This window comes from Accipiter gentilis, chromosome 5, assembly GCF_929443795.1.
Source record: "Accipiter gentilis chromosome 5, bAccGen1.1, whole genome shotgun sequence".
NCBI classification, from domain to species: domain Eukaryota; kingdom Metazoa; phylum Chordata; class Aves; order Accipitriformes; family Accipitridae; genus Astur; species Astur gentilis.
In genome coordinates, this window is record NC_064884.1 from 45,775,893 (window position 1) to 45,797,140 (window position 21,248).

Consider the following 21,248-nt stretch of genomic DNA (forward strand, 5'->3'; position numbering starts at 1 on the left):
GTTGTTTTCCCTCTCAAAAGGAGGCAGTTCCTAAATAATTTTCTACATCCTGCACAGCATGGTAAAAGGAAGTACGCATTGCAGCTGCACCTTGTTGGTACTTTCAGAAACAATTTCAATTCCCACTTTCTACTTAACGTCTCACCTTTCGTCTGCATCAAATGCAAGTGCTTAGCAGTGGAGGACTAGTTGTAACCTCCAACTGAGGCTTCTCTACCGTTTTCTACTGTTTCTTACCACAAGTTCATGGCTCACAGCTTTTCACTCTTTTACAGAGTTATGCCAGTGTTCATGTAGCGTAGCATGAAAGCTGGTTTGAGTTCCCCATGGCAAACACTTGCTGACTGGCACAAACTGGGCAAGCCATCCTATGGTTACACTGCGGAAAATAATTACCTCTGTATTTTCCATATTGCATGCTGACTGCTTGCAACACTTGTGTTTTCTTATAGTAACAGAGAAGGATGCACCTGAATTCTGATCAAGGCTTTTCCACCGCTGCCTCCCCACAACAAACATCCCACTCCAGCTGTCAGTCATATCCCACCAAAGCTCAAGTGCTTTTCAGTTTGCATGTAGGCATTTGAAGAACGTCAACGGAAAAATTCACCTTCTGATGACTGAGAACAACAGACAGCAGAAGCCACTAGGGAAGAGGCTTTTTTTAACCAAATAATTGTTAGAAGTGTTGGAATTTTTCTGTCCTAACACACCTGTTATTGTTTAGAGTCTACTCTGCCTTCCTGACAGCAATACAGAACAAAGCTTTGGTACAAAGCAGCCTGAGGAAAAGATGGCTCAGTACAGGTCAGCCTAAAATTAATCAAGTGGTTGCAGAGGTCTGAAGCAACCAAATTCCTTTTTCAGCCCTGACTTTTTCTCTGTGTACTGGGACACACAGGGAATACTGTGAGATCAGGAGACTGGCAACTGTGTGGAAAGGTTTGTATCTGTCACTTAAAAATCATATCAACATATTTTAATGAGATTAGGGAGTTTCCAAGCTGGCCCACCTTAACCAAGAGGAAGGTGGCTGTAACTTCAAGTAGAAAAGGGAAATTTAACTGAGGAAAAGCACAATTATCCCTAACATCACTAATGAAGTTCCCCCAGCTGAAGAAAGAAGTGCTATCATCTCTTCTATGCTTAGGAAAGTAAAGAGGTTGTAAGAGGAAAAAAACATTCATGGTGTCCAACCCAGGTAACTATTTTTCTTGAGATAGTTCATGAAGGTAATATACACTGCAGAAAAAAATGTTGTAGATTTTACACAACAAAGTACCAGTGTGATGCGTTAAGGCTGATGCACATGGTTTCATTTCCTGGGGAGATGATTACAAGATGAAAGACATACTCCAGAGTAATATTTTTGTTTCACCTGAAACACTGTAAAAACAATGGGTTCTGGAAAAAATCCAAAATAAAGCTGTGGTGGCAACTTCAGACTGAGTCACCCACCACATGAACAGTGCTTGTGTATGTTCTATAAAATGCATGAATAAAAAAAGAAGTCAATAGCAGCAAACAATTAGGGCAAGCTAGAGTGTTATCTTAGCTATTCTCTGTAGAAAGAAGTCTCAGAAGGAAAAACCCCCAATTACTGTATTTAATCCAAGACCTTGGCGTCAAATATAGAGAAAATAACATAAGTTTTGTACTGTTGTTAAGCAAAGTTTACCAGTAGGGTTATGAAAAGCACAAAGAATAAAAACCAGAAGCTATTAAAGACAATGGCACAAAAGGGTGATGTTGCTCAAGTGTTTTACAAGGAGTGGGGTCATAATCATGAAATTCTCAGCACATGCAAAAAGTCAACTGGATAACAAAGAAACTTAATCATCTTAATGTGGCATTTTAATGATGCTGCTGATTTGCTATGCCAATTCAGAGATAATGAGCCCCTAATGCTACAGATGTTCAGCCAGACTAAAGAAAAAAAAAGAAAAAAGAAAAGCTTTTCTTGTATGCCATTTCCTAACTATCCAATTAAACAAATTGTGAAAGCATATAAATAGTTTACCAGGTTTTGACAGCTGTTAATAGGATTCAGATGCCGAAGAACAAGAAGGGAGTCTATACATGTGTGCATTGAAGGCTTCTCGTGACTACCTGGATTTGACAGGTATTAACCGATGATTCATCACCGTTATCTCCACAAATTGTCCCCAGAAATAGCAGTATAAAACCAAAACCTAGCGTACACATACTAGAGTAGATCCCCTCCCAGAATGCGAGATTCCTTTACCTAAACCAGCTTGAAACAGAACAGACATACATGGTGAAACTGAGAAAGTCAGTGGAGTTTCCAAATTAAAGTCAGAATCCTGCATGTTTACGAAAAACACCTCTACAATGGAATTAACGCACTGTGGGGGAAGGTATGTCATGAATTAAAACACACCCATATTCCTTAATGAATAAAGAGAGATTTGCAGTACATCCCATCAAAATTACAAGCTGGGGAAAAAATAATAATTTAAAAAAAAAAATAATCAATGCTATACCTAAGTTTCTTTCCTTAAATAACAAGAAGAAAACAATTACATGTGACATACATGTATATATTGAAAATTTGGAGACTATAAGTAATGGGAAATTATAAAATGTGAAGTGACACCATAGCAACATGAGATAATTTGGGTTTTTTAATAGAGGCAACACAGTCAGAGATAAGGCAACTTTTCTCCACGTCTGTCTTCTACACCACTGCAGATATCAATTCTAGGGAAGGGAAAGGAGTTCAAGCCTTTTTGGCCCAACCTGGCTTTGTTTCTTTGACTCCAGTGATAAGCTCCCTTTTTTACAACAGCAGCAATGCTTTTATGAGATCATTGTTTGCCAACAAAAGAAGAAGCAATCACCTAGAAGCAGTATCAGCTTTCAGTTAGACAGCAGTGGCAACAACGGTAATGAAGACGTAGTGGCAATAAACGTGTACTCCCTCATACAGCACGAATGCCACTGGACTTGTCCCACTCCGGTGTTCAGCTGAGGTGCCTTTTTGTGCCGAAGCAGATTCTTCTGCGCTAAAAATCCCAAGTACTGCATTCAGTACTTCTGTTCTACCATGCACTGGAAATCCATAGATTTCACTTCCTTGGTTTCCTAAAAATTATTACTTAGACATACTGGCTTTGATTTTATTTTATCTTTGTGCTTTCCAGTATTTTCTTAGTACTGTTGTTCAGTATCCATTTTTGTACAAAAAACAAGCATCTATTTTGTTTAGATACTGTATAAAGCATACTTGAGTGGTAATACCTAAATGAACCAGTGCAGTATGCACCTGGTGGAAATTTCACTTCTAAAAATAGGAGAGAAACTTTCATAATTCCCCTTTGTGGAGTGCATGCTCTATGGTAATGAGTTTCCTTGTTTTTATTGTGACTTGAAACAAAAATAGAAACAAATCAAATTGAAATGCAGTACTGAGAACTGGAAAGAAAAAAAAACCCACCAAACCAGGCATCATTTTCCAAGCACTTGGATGTGTATTTTCTACTTCATTAATACCAGTGTCTATCATTAAAACACAGTATAATTTATCTAGCTGTACAATTAATTACAACAACAACAGCAACAAAAAATCAAACACCACACATCATCTCCAAGCTTATGTGAGCCAGGAAACTTGAATTATGTAACTGATTCTTAAAGCATCTTATTCAAATACAAGGATTTTTCTCATAAAGATGTATATTCCTGTGTAAATCTGTAATTTCATACCTGGTATTTCCCATCTGTTACCAATTTCTGCCTAATAATAATCTCATGGGGTTTTTAGGACTTTCATTCAAAAGGTTTTGAATATATTAAAGTTATACTAACAGAAATAGTGATAAAGGAAAAATGTTATTGAAAGCTGAGAGCTACCAAAGCTGGAGTTAAACAGAAAACTGCACAGCAACACCAGGCAGCACTAGGCCATGATTTAGGAAAGGACATGAAAAATAATGCGTTTAACTGACACTACAAACAGGATTTGGGGAAGCAGAATGTTATTACCTAAGACAACATGACGGGGGGCTAGAAAACTATGGTTAGTACTATGCTAAAACTATCACAGGATTTTATTTTTATTTTTTTAATTAAAAAGGGTGTCAATAGCTTGCCATTTTTCCTCAACTGCCTATAGCCCCAGTGTTGCACAGAGAATCAGAGGGGACACCATCCCACATCCCTGGGCCTACAGTGCCCAGATTTTCCAAAGCCTGTCCCAGATTAATTTTGTTTCATTTATGACACCTGTTAACATTATCCTTTCAAATCTTAATATCTTCAAAGTCTCCCTCTTAAAAAAAAGAACACAGAAAAAGATGAAACTGTATGAGTTCTTCCCTTCTGTTACGGTTAAGATAACATCACTCATAGAAAACATTTCTAAAATTACAATTCCTAAAGTCCAGAAAGCCATATACAATCACAACCGTTAAATCAGACTTCAATTAGACAGTTAATCAGAGAACATCTGGACCTTACAGTCAGACTGAAAAAGGCCACATGTTAAATTCAGATAATTGCCTTCATTATTTATACCAAGGGACCTATTACTAATATGACCACTCAGGCATGATCATTGCTGGTCAACTGCTTTTTCAAATGAACTTCATATCTGAGAAGTTGAAAGTGTAGTTTCATTTAGCCTTTTTTAAATTCATCTCCCCAAAGCCTTTCTTTCAGTGCAATATACTCTTGTGTTTGACAGTAGAAAAATATAATATGAAAATATAACAATATGAAGAACAGGGAACTCTGTGATAAATATCAATGGAATTTTAACACCTATAAACTGAAGACAGGAGCTTGGTTAAGATGTTGCTCAAAATCCTTGAACACCATAATCTTCACAAAACTAAGTGTGTTGATTTGATTCAACTAGAAAAAAATTTCCAGTAGTAAATAATCTAGATTCCGAGACTTGAATTTTAGATTACAAGTATATTCTCTCCGAATTTAAGTTTTTATAATTAAACGCTTGTGTTTTACTTTTAGCCTTGTCTTCTACAGAAGCATATGCATCCACTCTGTGTTCCCTTAGTAACATTCAGACCTGTACACCAGATTCAATCCTATCTGGCAGAGGGAAAAGCTTCTCAGAATTACTCTATTCTGACGATTGGCCTGTTCAACAGATGGCCCAGGAGTACCTGCATCTCCCAGAACCACTCCTGGAGGTGGTGCTCCTGCATCAGGAGAAACGGTCGGTGTGGCTGGCACACTTGGCAGGTGAGGTGCAGCAACAGACTGTTCAACAAGAATATATGGAATTGAGCTCTGAATTAAACAAAGTTCGTAACAGCTCCTGCAGAGCAGCAGAAGGAACAAAAACAGGAACAAGAACTGGAGCACTTGAATGCAGTGTGATGGGAGGCGGTGTTGAGAATACGGCAAAGCTAGCCTGAGGTACCAGAAGTAAAACATGGTGTCTAGCACACGACGCGAACTTTGCATAATTCAATTAAAAGCCAGCAACAAGAGACAAGCCCACTGGAAACCGCGCTTCATCAATTCCAATGCTCATGGAACTATTTGGTGCGTTTTAGCAAAGTTTTGACTCTTGTGGATTTATTTCTGCTTTCCGACACCTTTCCAGCAGCAGAAACAGTAGTAAACCTGCCCTTTAAACTCACACATTTTGTGCCAAATGAACAGCCTAGTTTGGGGGCAAAACGTGAGTCATCTTAATTAACTGATTTCCTTTCCACCAACCCATATGTCTAAAAATGGATTATTTTCTACAATGACATGTGATTTGAGTTCCTAGGGCCGTTTTCTTAATCTTCGCTTATTTCCTGCTGGGGGGTGGGGAGGGAACACACCACATCTCATCTACCCTGGACTAGATTTTATTTCGATGCCAAAGGAGTAAGTATTTCTCTCACCTTTAATTTCAAAGAATTATTTTGTATGAAGCTGAGACATACACTGTAGAACAAGTGAAGAAAAATGCAGTTTTAGAAGTTATGGAAAGGAGTCCATTATCTATTGAATAACACTGTGCATCCATTCTCCTTCCAGACCTTGTCTTGTCTGATAGCTTACAGCGACAGCTACGATATCTCAAAAGAAAATTCTGTTTTCTACTAACTATAATGGGTTAATTAGAATTAGGAATAGCTGCACTTTTCTGATTATTTCAAAACAATCAGAATATCCAAGTTTCTGTACCAGCCATGGGTGCTCTGGCCTACCCATTGTGTAGGATGGTCCAAGCAGATGTCAATCATTTACAGGCTGTGGTGACACAACTGACTGTGTTGATGTCACTGAACGTGCTTGGCAGCATTCCTGCTGCTGATAGTACAGTACCGAAGAGCTAAAACAAAGTCAAGAGGATCTTTTGTTGATAACACTCAGATGGGACTTTCAGTTCATGTGTAGCCACCAAAGCAGAGAGACCTGACACAGTTAAGCAGCACAGACTCCTTGCCTGGTTTTAACACTTACAGAAATCCCCTGTTAAGTGAACTTCTGCAGCAAAGTACTGCTGATGTTGTGAGATAACCCCTGAGTCCCATGAGCGGTAGGGCTCGATCTGGGCTTGGGAGATGTAATATTCTGATAAAAAACGGCACTTCCTTTTCAAGCAGATAAGTGCGTGTGCTAGCAGCACCACTGGAACCTCAGTACGCGCCTAAGCAAGGGTTTGTCATCCTCCCCTGTCTCACTCCAGCCTTTTAACCGCCCCCTTTCACACACCTAAACGCAGCAGCAATTAGCATCCATAAACCACAAATGTGGCTTCTATTTCTTTTTATTTCACAACCATGAAAGCTAGCTAACATTCATAACACCCAAAAAGTTGTCTGCCTCAACAGATGAGGGAATTAAGACATAATTAAACACTTGTGCTTGACTGTGACTCCCATAGGAAAGAACGTGGGGTTTTTTATTTAATTTTTAAATTAAAGATACTTCAACTTTGGCCACCAAAGGTAACAGTGTCAGGGGCACATAAAGAAACAAGGGAAATTAAGTGCTTCCTCCCCTATCTGCCTCATTGCTTGTCTCTTTTCAGACTAGATACAGGAAGCACCATGGGAACAGTGTATTTTTATGGTTGCAGGCAAGCATACACCATGTGCACCACAGCATGCAGCTTCCATTCCCTTGAGGCAAAAAAAGGTTTTTTCTTTCTCTTTTCTCCCCTTGTTCTCCATCAAGCTGTTAATTAACATATTACTATAGCCTTCTGCCTAATTGTTTGCCCTATACTTAGCAATCATCATAGTTTAAGCCCTTTTAAAAGGGGTGTATAATAGGACAGGTTGAATTGTTTTCATTGAACGGCATCTCACCTTCGTCAGTTATAACACAGACATATGAACAACACATCAGCCAGTGTGTTTGCATGTGCTGAGAGAAGTACAAATATAGAACTGTTTGCTGAAAAAGTGGATTTTCTTACACCAGACAAGCACCAGTTGAGATCATGTTTCAGCCCTATACACCAGTTTATTTAGAGCCTTTATGAAGTTTCTGTAGTCTTTTGAAAGGATCACAGTACCGCTTTCTTCAGACCTACCATAAAAGGCTCCACCAATCTAGAGTTGGACAACATCTAGATTTGACCAGGCTCCAACTTCTGCTCAAAGTCTCAGAATAAGTCCCCACAATGTATTTAGAGTGTCACCCATTAATAACGCAATACTCACAAAAAATGGATAGTCCCAGAAACTGCAAGATTACTACATACTATGAATGGTTGACAAAACATGGAAAAACCAGACATAATTGTACTGAAGAAAAACATGTTATAGACATATTAAGGCAGTGGAAAGCAGGCTATCAAATGCTTGATCTCTATGAGTCAGTGGCCTCATGTTCTCATGAGGGCCTTCAGCAGATGGAACAAACCCTGTGGGCATGGATCACGCAGGGATTCAGGATAAAAAAAAGGGAGATTTTTCTGTGATGCGGGCTATCATCAACGATGAACTGTGAAGATATTGAAGTGGAATTGCTCACTCACAAAAGGGATGGATCACGAATACCACAATTAACATTTATGAGAACCACACAAACATTTTTCATTATTTATCTTTACAATTGATATGTAATGAGGGTATTAGTGATCAGACCTGGAAAAGTGCCAAATAGAGCTTTTTCTTTTGTTTCCTTTAAACAGACAGACTTTTCAGGTGTAGGCAGGATATAATCCATTTCCCAAGAGCCATCACCAATACTGATGATATTTCTATTCTGTGATTCTGGAGAATACTATATATTCATTTTTACCAGGGTTAGTGATCCCCAAACGATAATACTCCCACCAGGGCAGCACTGTCAGAATGTGGTTTCGCTTATCTAGAATTAAGACAGATAGTTATTGACCCGCAGAGACTGCTCAGTGACTAACGTAGCTGCTACTGTTACATAGTAGGTATGACACGAAAGCTAAGATTATTTGTGAATTTTAGTATCCAACAGCAACTGAAGTGGCGCTGGGCTTTAGGAAGAAATTTAAATACACCTACCGATATTTGCACAGCCTAGACTACTAGCACAGCATGCTTAACTATTTAAGATTTATTGTGCTTCCGGTATCAGAATGATTGTAGAGAACTGTATGTGAAGCAATGAAGTAAACACAATATATATTTGATTTTGTGCCATTTTACACTGAGATACTGCAGCTCTCTTTTTTGTGCATTTAAAACTGCTTTCTCCTAGCAATCATGTCTTTATTCCTACAGTGAGAATCAAAGAATAGAGCACTGTGGTACCGAGTAGGTTTGTACTCACTTTACAATGAATGAATGCTTTAATGGTAAGGGAGTCTATCAGAGTGAAATGATGATTTATTGACATTTATAGCATTATCTTTGAGACGTAAGTTTGCATTCCAGAACAAATCATAAAGAAACTTTAAGCGATCAGCAGCCATATAAAACAAGAATGGAGTGTAAAAGCAGTATCAATGTAAACATTCTCTCACAAGTGTCTAAGTTGTACCTGACATAAATGTATGGAAAAGAGCCTGAGAAATGGTATTGAAGCTGAAGGGCATAGGACAGTCAAGGAACGGAAAAAAGACTTGCTAGATGCCATGATGCTGTATATGCAAGCGGTACAGACAGGCCTCCTGGAATGGGAAGGTGGGGGGAAGCTAGAGCAGTTCCTCTTGGATGGTCAATACTGAGGGTTTTGTGAAAGAAATGCTGTCCTGGCTTCCTGTATCCACAGCTTACTGGGAAAGCAGAGACAGAAGTGAGCTAGAGCAAGTGGAAATGGCATAAGGGCTGGACAAATAGCTGGAATATGGCTGTATTTTATGTGCTGCGGTATCTGAAAGAGAGATCAGATGCCTTGGATGTAGAAAAGGCTCAAGCTTTCCATGTTCTGTGGATAAAACCATCAAAATTCTCTTTTTAGGGTAAGCAGAACAGAACTCACCTGCCTAAGATAGCTTCTGCACCGCAGACATCTATGGTAAGCTACTCTCCACCAACTATAAATGGAGTCCTGCTAAGAAGCAGTTACTTTGGGGACACGAGGCATTTCATCCTAGGTCAGACACCCAAATTTGGTCAGAAAACCTGCGTGCTCTCTCTCCATCGACTGTCAAGAAAGGCCAGACACCAGTACAGTTCTAGACACTGGTACTGTAGATACACAAGTGAGATAAATTTCACCCTCCTCATGGACTTTTTTGCTAGTGCAGTGCTCCCTTGAGTGTTTTATGTTGTTTTGCACTTCATTAATAAATAGATACAAGTTTAATCTTTAATGCAAAAATGTAACACCTGAACATTTCATTTTAGTCCAAAATAAAGTCATCACATTTGTGTTACAGGGAACAACCAAAGCTATTTGGGCAACCAAAACAGAGACAATTCTTTAGTGATTTACTTGATTCATGTGATACAAAAACACTACTTCAAAACTACTAACCAAAGCCACAGACATAGTTTGTCTTGACACTGCTGTACTGCCATGGACATGCAGTACTTGAAAGGCAACGTGAAACTGGTAAAACAATCTATGTCTTTTCCCCAGTATATGTATACCACATCCTCTACCAGGCAGCATTTTTCACTGTTTGTGGTTGAGAACTGGCATAAATGAACACACTCAGCTAACTGGCAGGAATGTTTATTAATGCTGTGATTTCAGTTTATGAGCTTCTAGATCAAGGAGGAAATTCAAAGTCTCTTGCTCTACATCTATGTCATATACACATATACAAATCCTGAACTCTGAGGGCCTGTAAGATTGCCGAGTCCAGGAGGTGCTGCTTTTATCTGTTAAGTGAAGAGGGCCTACTAGTTTTTAAAGATACACAGAAATATGCACTTATGTAGGCTTTCTTTTAAATTAAAAATAGTGCATATTGTTTTAGCATTTTATTCATACCTGCATCTTCTTTCAGTTGTATAGGAAGGGTTTACTGTTCAAATTAAACAATAAACACGGTAAACTGACCAACCTTCTGTTAATGCACAGTTTAAAGTACAGGATTACTGCTACAGTTTTAAATTCTACAGGGCTGAGTTGTTCTATGAATTTGAAGTAACTTGTCCTTTCTTTCAAAAAAAAATTTGCCAAGTTATTTTTCAGATATCAGAGCAGCTTAACAACATTAATAAAAAGTGCAGTCCTAACACACACATTTGTCATATGCAAACTACTTTTAAGAATTTGTATGCTACAACACACATTAAAAGAGCTCACCATATGCACATGCTTTTTTATCTTGCTATCCATATTTCATAGATCCTGTAAAAGTGACCTTTATAAAATGCACATGAGGTTCCCTGATGGAAAACAGTTGCTCCTCCTTTAGAGCATGTTAAAACGCTCTAAACTAATTGTATTGTTACTCCTTTTACAAGCATGCATGAAAACCAGAGCCATGATCCAGAATAAACTTTCTAATCACTCTCACAGCATAATCAGATGAATAAAAAGACAAAATATAACTATTATTTTTCAGAATTCAATCTCCACTTTACCTCCTGCTTCTTCATTAGACTGATTGTGTTCCTTCATATCTTCTGCATTATCCATACTTTCCATTTCCTGGGATTTGTTCAGATTACAGTCTGTCAAAACCTCCTGTCCTTCTGAAAAAAAAAAACCAAACAAAAAAACCCCGCAAACCCATAATTAACTATTTATGCTCCAAGAATACTTCCAGGTGATTACCTCAAAGTATCTGCAAACTCCCAGTATTGCCCACAATGTTCTTCCTATAGACAGATTAGTTGCAATTTGGTTGATTGGATTTGCTTCCCAAAGTCATATACAAATTTTTGCACGGAGTACACACCTTTAAGAAGTCTTAAGCTTTTGCTCAGATTTAACTATTCTGAAGGTTGTTCTAAATGACAGCAAAACAGGAATAAAATCCAGTATATGTAACTATGTATCACCTGTATTCTCACAAATACTGCTAGCAGGCAAGCAAGCAAGCTCTTCAGAGCATGGAAAAGGAATCACAGCTTTACTTTGTTCATTTGGGCAAAATATTAATCATTCTGGCCCCAGGCCAGGAAACTGCTCAAGCACGTTTAATCAGAAGCCTCTTTGAAGCCAGTTGCACTTCTCTGCTTATTTCACATATGTCTTTTTAAACATCAACATTATCAGAAAGTTTTCTGCTGATCACTGTGGCAGCAGTATGTCCCAGAAATCCAAGCCTCTCTTCTCTGAAATAAAGCCAAACTTTTCACTATAGTGAAATTTATTTGGGTGACATTTTTTTAAATAAAGCTTCTTTCATAAAATCCATAATACAGAGTAACTCAATATTATGCATATTTCTGTACATTTCAGATCAGTATTTTGTTTAAAAAACTGACAGTGTTTTCTTTCAACAATCCTGTGAATTTTTAAAGTTCACAGCAACATTCGGAAATTGCTGTTAAAATTATTTAATAGTTGGATAGTAAAAAACCCAATCCTTCTCAAGCTAAATATTACATTGGATCTGAAAAAAAGTTTTATTTTTTGATTAATGAGAAAAACGTGTCCAACTCACACAAGAGGTTTGTTTTCATATTTTCAGAAATGCAGTCAACCAAAAGAATCACATTATTCTTGCTTCCCTAATCAAAACTTCCAGCTTTCTTCTCAAAACATTTCCTTTCCTACTATACAGTCTTTTTTTCCCTTTAGTATAATTTTCCAATATTATATTGAACTTCCACAGTTTTATTTCAATTCTAGAATTTACTTTTTGCTTTTAATGCCCAGCTTTGTATTTGTGACTGTGCTACTCAGTGTCCTGGGAATCTAAACAAGCTGCAATTCATACAGTTTTCTCCATTTAAATTTAAAATTTTCCAAGAGAGGGTGAAAGAACATAACTTGAACAGCACCGTACCTGCAGCCATAGGCTGTTCCTGAGAATTACTTAGGTCCATACCTGCCTGTGAATCTGCAAAAGACAGAAAAGCAGCCCAAGTTGCTTATATTTAGAACCATTCATGACAGTTATTATAATGTTATAAATTCCCATTTTCTTGACTGAAAGCAAAATTGAAAAAAGCAAAATTTTCAAAGAAATAAATACCAAAGAATTGTTATGTTTCGTTGCACAACTTCTTTATATCTTGAGCACTGGCATGTGCCCAGGAAAGGGATTAAGTATTATTTTCGAACTTCAAAAAATTATAGAACATAATAAATACACTTTCGATTTAACATCTCATTTTGCACCTGTGAGCACAGCATAGTGGTAGTAACTCTACATGAAGTCAATTTCTATAAAACACAAATTACAAGATATTTTTACATTCCTTTTCTAATACAAAGGGAAAAACCTATTATCTTCACAAGATCTACTTGGCTTTCATGGGAATGCAAGTCTAATTCCCATTTAGAAATTCTGATAGGGATCAAATGTAAGGAATTTTTAAAAAAGTTTAGAGGACTACGTATGTGGCCTGGTTTCCAAAAGTGCTGAGCACTCAACAGACCGCTCTGAAGACAATATAACCCACAGGTATTTATATCTCCCACTCCAGTGCCCAAATTTAGGCTGGCAAGTTTAACTGGAGGCTCAGATCTGACCTGTCCAGTTAAGTCTTTACTCAATGCCTTGCTGTCTTGAGATTTCATTGACATGAGGATTGATTTTCTTACCAGTGTCACAGCTACCTGCTCCCTTCCTCCTTTCTTTCCTCTAGCTTTTTCCCTCTTTTTTTACATACTGGAAAATCTTTTATCATCTTTGAACATAAAAAATAATAGCTCCAGGACTTGTAAAATTAATTCCTGGCAGTTACATAACAGAAATACACATGCAGTGGCCATGAGGTGTTAACCACTAGTGACATTTACCCCATAATTATCTATCTTTACCACCACTGCATATGGAACATTTTTGTGGTCTCTGCAACGTCAAAATATAAAGCTCTGTTAACTCTACAGCAAAGCAGCCTAGTATCAGATGAGGCTATCCAAAAACCTGCATGAATAGAGAATGGGCTGATGCATCCAACAAAATAAAGGCAAACTCAGAGAAGAAAAAAAAAACAATAGAACTGTCCAACAAAGGTTTTTTAAATGTTTGGTTCTATTGTTTCCTAAATGAAAGCATTCAGCTCCCGTTTCTCAATAATAGGTCTAAGAGTTACACTATGCATGTAGTTCCCACTGCTCTTAACTAGCTATTACCAAAGAGCAGCAAGTTAAAAAACCACTATTAATGAATCAAGCCATCCAGCAGTGACCTGAGCTCTTCAGGGTGTAAATCCTGATTGGAGACAAGTTGTTAAGCTATTAGCGTTTATGAAATGTATCCTAAAATTAAATCAGAGCTCCTATCCTTTCATGCAAATTTAGCATGAATGCAAGCTCTTCATTAAGTGTCTTCTATTAGAGCTAAGAATGTTGCCTTGTGTCACAAAGGTAGTCATGGAATGAAATGACAAAAAGTTCAAATATTTACTAAATCTGTATTTTTAAAAGAAATAAATAAGATCAAGGAACTCCACAGTTCCAGTTCTTAATTTGTCTTTGTTTCATTTTATCATACCAGGAAAAGTAAGGTACAAAGAAGCAAACAGACCAATTTATACTGTGAATAATGATGGGGAAACTCTATTAAATACATGGCACATGAACAAAATTCGCTCTAGTATTGATTTTAATTTTACATTGCAATAATATAGATACTTAGATTATACAAATCCGTGTGATTGTGCAAATAATTAAGCTTTCAGCAAGACAATGAAACCCTCATTATTCTGTAATACTTGAATTCGATTTTAATTGCATTCAGGAATCCTGTGCAGTTGCCCCATTTGGGTGATAAAGCACTGACCTGGTCAAAACCCCAGGATTAAGCAAAAAGGGTGCCTGCTGGGTGGGGGGGAGAGGTGTGGCTTGAAAACTCTGCAGCAATTCTGCCTTCCCCAGGGTTGCCAGGAGGTCTTGAAATGAAGAATTAAGAGCCCCTACACAGCTGCTTCAAATCAGATAATTCCGCATATATTCCTGTATAGCTATATTGTTTTAGAAACCATTGTATTCCCCAGGACATCTCCGGAGCACACAATCACTCCAGTAAGGATGCATACACTGCTATAGCTTATTGGGTAAATCGCATCAGCACAAGCTTCTTTCTGTGTGTCGGGCTAAGTGCAACACTCCTACCAGTCAGTCAACTATTCTGTTCCAAGCACCTCTGAACTGCAGCTACAGGGTGACTTGGCAGAGAACGGCACTGCCTGAACCACGCGGCAGCCTAGCAGGACCTGTTCAGCCAGTCCTCAGATGCTCATCTACTTAATGTTGAGATGGTCTCTGCATATTTATTTACATTTTGTTGAGCATAACAGGTTCCTGTCCATGATGGGCTGCTGGGCAGTACAATCCTTCTGAGGAGATAAGAACAACGACACACTGTAGAACGTTTCTCTTTTCTTTTGAGAAATATCCCAGTCTCTGTAGCACTTTCAAGCCTCCAAAATCCACTCATCAGTACCTGGTTTCTTTACGATATTTGTCTTAAGCAGCTTCTTACAGCCTTAGCAGTCTCTTAACATTTAACCTCAGGTCTCTTTCCCAAGTAAAGTATTTAAAGCCAGATCCTTCACTGTGTCACCTAAATGTGCCAGGAAGAGAAGGTCTAGGAAGCTTCCATCCCCGATTCTGTACAAATAAGACCATATTTCTACTTAACGTTCAGAAAAGCACAACACGGGAAATCACTTACAGAACACGCTAGTCTTCCCAAGCTTCAAAGAGGTCCACTGACTAGGGCGCATGGAAAGAAGATGCTTGTCTTGTGTGTGTCGCACTGACGCACAATGTTCATTTACAAAGCAGAAGTAAAATTCATGTGCTTTAGAGACCAATCCTTAGCCATCCTGTGTTCTACACCAATAGCCAAAGTGAGCAAAAATATTCAAATAGCATGCTAAAAAAGTGCTATGGCATTTTAATACATAACTGTATTCATCTTTTATCCTGGTATTTGACCAGTTAATAGAAGAAACAAAACAGCCTACCTGTATTTTAACCCCGCTAAAATGGATGTTTTTCAAGTAAATGATAACACTAATACCCTTCTATCATCAATACAGCTGCAGCCAACTGAATGGCAGTTATGTCTTGAATTATTATAATCTTACCTGTTTGTCTCCACAGTGAAAACCAGAACAGAACATTGCCTTTTTACTGCCAGCTGCAGTTTTCAACCCAACAGCATTGCGAAGGGCACGTCTTTGTAAATCCCATACACTCTTAGTCCTTCTATCACAGTACATGGAGCAAATGCAGCCTGTTTCCTTGTCTTTGTGCCATCTTAAGAGGCACAAGCAAGCCAAAATAAAACACACACCAGTCTTGGCCCCTGCCCTACAGCCTTAGACCCCCACAGCCTTATCCCTAAATGCTCGCAGCAGAGCCAGTGCCTTTGCTAAGTACAGCAGTCAACCTCTTTCACCCCAACGTGTTTTTCACCCCAGTGTGTTTTTCACCCCAACGTGTTTTTCACCTTCAACCCGCATGGCGCGATTAAAGAGAGAAAACCTATCTAATTTCCCCACTGAATGGCCTTCTTCAGCACTTACAGTCTCAATGGCTTTCTGAAGAAGGTACTCTGGACCAAATAAACTCTTTGCAGGGTGTCTTAATACTTTGCTGCTCTTAAGCGCCACATAATGTTTGAAATGACACGGGCATTTTAAGTGCACATGTCATTTTGGGAAGAAATCCTGATCAGCAGTGTGCAACTAAGGATAACATTTTTCTCATATTGTAGCGTATGACCTTCTAAAACCAGCAGAGTATCTTCCAGTAATTCAACATGTTCATCCCAGTACAGCAAATGGAAATGACAGCATGAGGTCAGTTCTTGTGATCTTTTGCAAAAACAAACCAGTCATGAAGAGATGCAACCAAGTAAAGACTGCAGATTTCAGCTTCCTAGACCCAGGTCTCAAACACCGACTCTTGCCAGTGCCTGCAAGTCCCCCGGTCAGTGACTGTACTGATCGCAGAAAATCAAGGACAGAAGTGTTACCCCTTTGTCCTCAATGGCAAATTTCCCACTGCCTCCAGTGGAACTGAGATTTTCCCAAGACCCATGGAAACAGAGACACTTAGCAATTGCTTTATCCAGAGATAACACAGTAGAACACTTTTACATTAACTTCATCCCAAACAGAACAAGCTCTGGCACATTAACTGATCCTCATAATCCCCACGTACAGAACTAAAACCTGAAGGATTATTTGCATGTTAACTTTAAGCGTACAAGAAATAGGAACACAAAAAGGATACTTCTTAAATAATCACAGCTATAATGGCAGAAACATGCTCATTTTCTAATCAGAGACTATACCAACATACCTAAAGAGCTTTCTTCTCCCACAACAGACGTACAGCGGATCCGACTTGACCAAGAAAACGAGGCTGCATTTTTAAGCACTGAACTGCCACCAGAGCCATTCTTTCAAAACATTAGTTACGTCTCTCAAGCAGTGATAGTCTCGATTCAGACTCTATGCGAGTAATTATTTAAATACAAACATTTTAAAAGCCTTTAGCAAAGGAGAACACATTTTTAAATAGGCAGCTGCATCTAACTTACAATAACTAAGAACCTGAAGTCATTGAGACACAGGAGAATCTAAACTCAAGCCCTTAAAACGATGAGTTGAAATAAGAATATCCACCTCTGAAATTAATGAATCAAGTGATGCTTTGAAATGCTTCTTTGCCAGGCTTGTTAAAACACTGGTAATTTAGCTTTTCTTCCCAAAGGAATCACGCCGTAGCCCAAGATTAACTCACAACTTGTTTTTTTGCCGGCTCTGAAAGTTACACGCACGTTTTACAAGCGAAGAGGAAACCAAAGCGCCCTTTAATTCGTTAAAACCTAGAATACGAACGGCAGATAAAGCGGGCTCTAAAACCCAACTTTATCATACATGTTGTGATGTTTCTGAAATTAAACAGAGCGGGGGGGAAAAAGCCCCGTTCGTTTCCTGCTTAATTGCAACACGCGATTAGATTTCTCCTCCAGAGGCTGCAATCTCTCTGCAGAAAGCGCTGAAGAAGCCGCTTGGAAGTAAGCGGGAGGTGGAGCACTGTGCGAGCGCCCCGAGCGGGGTCGGCGGGGAGGAAGGGGGGAGCGGCACAGCGCCTTCTCCCCCCCGGGAAAGAGCGGGGTCGTTTCTCACCTTCCATGCTCCAGCCGCGGCTCCCGCCTCCACCTGCCCGCCCGGCCTCGGGAACTGTCGCCGGAGCTCACCGGCCTCGCCTCCCCCTCCCGCCCGCCGCCGGCACCGCGACATCCGGCCCGGCGCTCGGCGGGCGGAGAGCGGCGCCGGGCGGCGGCCAGCGGAGCCGACCCGGTCCCAGCCCCGGTCCCGGCGACTCGCCCGCCTCGCAGCTCGCCGCCGGTGCTCAGCGATAGCTACTCGACGGGAGACACCGGGGCTCCAGCGGGAGGGAAGGCGGCGGGCCGGGGGTGGCCGAGGGCAAAGCGTGTGTTTCGGGGTGGGGGGGCTGAGGGAGGCCCCAGCCGTTTTCCTAGGACAAATGGCCTCAGGCTGCGAAGGGCAGCTCCAGAACGGGACAATGACGCCCGCCTGAGCGCCGCGGTCTCCGGCAGCCCGGCGAAGGCTGCAGGCGAGGCCGTCCTGCAGCAGAAAGCCAGAGGCGACGGCCAAGCAGGCAGCAGGCTGAAAGCAGCCCCCCGTGAACCCCGGGGAGGCAGAGCCGGCAGCACCCCTGCTCTCGCACAACACGCTCAGGGGCCAACACGAGACACGGGGAACCCTGCGCTTTACAGAAAACATCCCTCACAACTCCATGGGAGAAAAGTTCTTTTCCCCACCATCAGTGGTGGCTCCACAGGTAAAGAAGCCACGGCAGGTCGTCGGGCAGGGAATCCGTCAGGAGCGGCACCAAGGGGAGCAGCTTCAAGAGAAATAAACCAACCTAACAGGAGTAACCCTACCCTGAGGGCTTCAACGCACCACCACGTTCAGGGACGTGGCAGCCAGGTGATCGCGCAGATCCCCAGCTGCCCACCGCATCTCGAGCTAGGTCAGCAGTTCCCTCCAACCCACGTCTCATCTCCACTTGCAAGCATGTCTGACAAGAGCGCTCCGTTTGCCCCCAGCTCCCTCAGCGCTGCCAGGTGGGAAGCCATTTGACAGCCCCTCCTGCAGAAGGGTCAGCAGCAAGAGAAATGGATCCGCAACCCGTTAGGGACAGCCAGTCAGAAACACCACAGAGCATTTTAGGGAGCCCTTCAACTTTAAAGCCCGCAGCAAGCACTAACACCCAAAACAGCGCGGGAAAGCTGTTTGCAATGACTTGGGTTAGGTCATTCAAGGGACAACAGCTATTCATGCAGAGGGTTTAGCAGGGTGACACGGAGCTATTTTGCGTTGGCAGGCTTCTGACTCATTTTATTTTACACTGCAGAGCCAAGCAGTCTAAGCCCTTATTGGAACTAGTGAGGCAATCGCGCACTGTGATGCCCACACACACATGGAAGAGTAACTTCTTTTCTACACGCTTAATTTCCTTTGTGTGCAATTTGTCCTGGCTCCGTTTACACATCATGTAAACATGGTAAGGCAGCCTCAACTGTTAAACAAATGCTGCTTTCTTTGCATTATTCGTTAACAGATCGCACTCCTCAGACTGTACATTAAAGTCAAATGACTAAGAGTAAAATAAAACTTAAGTTAGCTGTTTTTCTCAACAAAAGAGCATTGCTATTTACAAGAAAATCAAGTTAAAGTCATTTAATACATTCAAGCAAATAGGAATTTCAAAGTACTGAGGGAATTGTTAAATAATGACTTTTGTACACCTAGGACAGCCTTCTGAAAGGAGGCTCACCCTACGCAGGGCTCGGACAGGGCTTTGAGCAACCTGACCCAGTGCAGGATGTCCCTGCCCACGGCAGGAGGGCGGCACCAGATGACCTTTACAGGTCCCTTCTGACCCGAACCCTTCCATGATTCACGAGGAAGCATGAGCTGTGCCAGACCAACGCGGTCTTGACTTTATGTGCAAGTTAAGCACTAGTCATGGCATTTTGCTTCACCCGAAGCCCAGAGCTATTTACCAAGAAAAGGCCTAAAAAGGCAATAGCTGGCCTAGATCTCAGATCAGCACAGAGCATCAGTACAGAACAGTCCGTACCTGGCATGCTTTGACATCAACATAGTTAATGTTTGCAGCTTTGAACTCTGATGAGCCAAAGAGACAGCTGAGAGAGAAAAAGGAAAACAACAAACCCAAGACGCTGTAGACCGAAGGCTCGCTGATGATCTTCAGCATGATTAGGGCAGGTGCACTTCTGGACCCTTGGGGTCATTGCTGCATCTGTTTATTACAGTTTATACTTATTTCATCACATTGTGCTTTGGGGTTGGGTTTTCTGGGCCCTGCAACTCAGCTATATTTTAAAACTGAGAAATGAATGTTTTAGGGTAGGAAGATTGATGGAGGCTTAATGCATTTTTGTTCATTTACTACATATGTTTTCCACAAAGGGGTCCAGAAATCAGGAATAATACTCATGCAACTTGAGAATCTACAAGTTAATGAAGTGATAAATGAAACTGTGATCTAACCCGATCACTTGGACCAAAGACAGTGTCTTTGTCTAAAACCAAAGACAGTGAGTGCGAATTACCATAGCTCAGGTGTGCGATAAGACAACATGGAAACATGATTCTCCTACTTACTTTCTGCATTGTGTCAATGACTGCTTCTTAAATTGATGTTTTTCCATCACTTGGAAAAAGGTTCTGGAAATACAATGTTAAAAAAAAAAAAGATACCTGGGACAATCAAGCCCAGTTCTCTGCTATTGCAGACAATCTCTGTATTCCCCTTCCAGAAGCATTTAATAATTAGGAAGGTTTTCTGCTCCTATGAACTTTAAGGAAGCCCTGGAATCTACTGTGTGGTGATCAGAAACCTCTTTCTGTTTTCCATCCCAGGATTATTCACAGCCTTTTTCTCTTACTGCCAGATTTGTGCTCCAATTTAAATCTTCACTTCCCATCACATTTACCATCAGATAATCAGTCATGTCTTCCTCTGCTTTTATTCCAAGGGCAGAGATCAAAACAGCCTGGGTTTGCCAGCCTATAAAAAATGCCACTATGTTCATTGTGGCGCTCCTTCACATTATCCCTGCTTTAGATGACCCACCTTAGAGGCAAAACTTGTGTTCTGCATCCCAGGTAACATCTCTCCAGAGCCTTGCACAGGTCATTCACATGACCCTGTACTCCTGGAAATCTCTCTACATTATTTCCTATTTGCCTTTTTAATATCTACTCACACCATGATCAAATTTACAATATTTTTTTCCTCTTCTACCATTTCCTCCTGACAGAGCTTCTAGCAGTTAGCAAGAATACCTAGTAATTCATAAATACATGATTTCACATTTTGTCCTAGCAAATCCCCCCCCCCACCATCACCGTATTCTTAAAGATAACCAGCTTCCCCACCCCCCCACCCCGAGCTTACAAATCTGTAATGACAATTTATCAGTCTGTGACTTTGAAATATCATAAACTGGAAAAGGAATGAGTCATTTGACTAAAGACACAGACCAGGAGCCTAACTTTATAAAGATTCAAAACTGCAGACAAAGCTCTATAGTAAAGATACTATTTTACAATAATTAACAAGGTGGAGACTGATGGGCTGTGTAGGACAGTTACATGACAATAGGCCATAAACATCCTTAGGAACAGAGGATATTCAGACTGAAATATGACTAGTTTATAGCAGACACGTTAAAAACT

The 21,248-nt window shown here is 40.5% G+C and overlaps 1 protein-coding gene across 3 annotated transcripts in view; it reads right to left on the minus strand.

Annotated features, from left to right (window-relative positions):
• Window positions 1–21,248, minus strand: part of IKZF3 (IKAROS family zinc finger 3) — a 51,877-nt gene that overhangs the window by 19,866 nt on the left and 10,763 nt on the right. For 2 of the 3 annotated variants that reach the window (XM_049800593.1, XM_049800591.1), the window contains exons 1-3: window positions 17,640–17,671; window positions 12,329–12,382; window positions 10,956–11,066 (exon numbers count right to left, since the gene is read on the minus strand). In XM_049800593.1, coding sequence (XP_049656550.1) covers window positions 10,956–11,066; window positions 12,329–12,382; window positions 17,640–17,646 — 172 coding nt within the window. In that variant the 5' untranslated portion in view covers window positions 17,647–17,671. Of the gene's footprint in view, window positions 1–10,955; window positions 11,067–12,328; window positions 12,383–17,639; window positions 17,672–21,248 lie in introns of those variants that run through there. The other variant, XM_049800592.1, reaches the window with a different exon arrangement.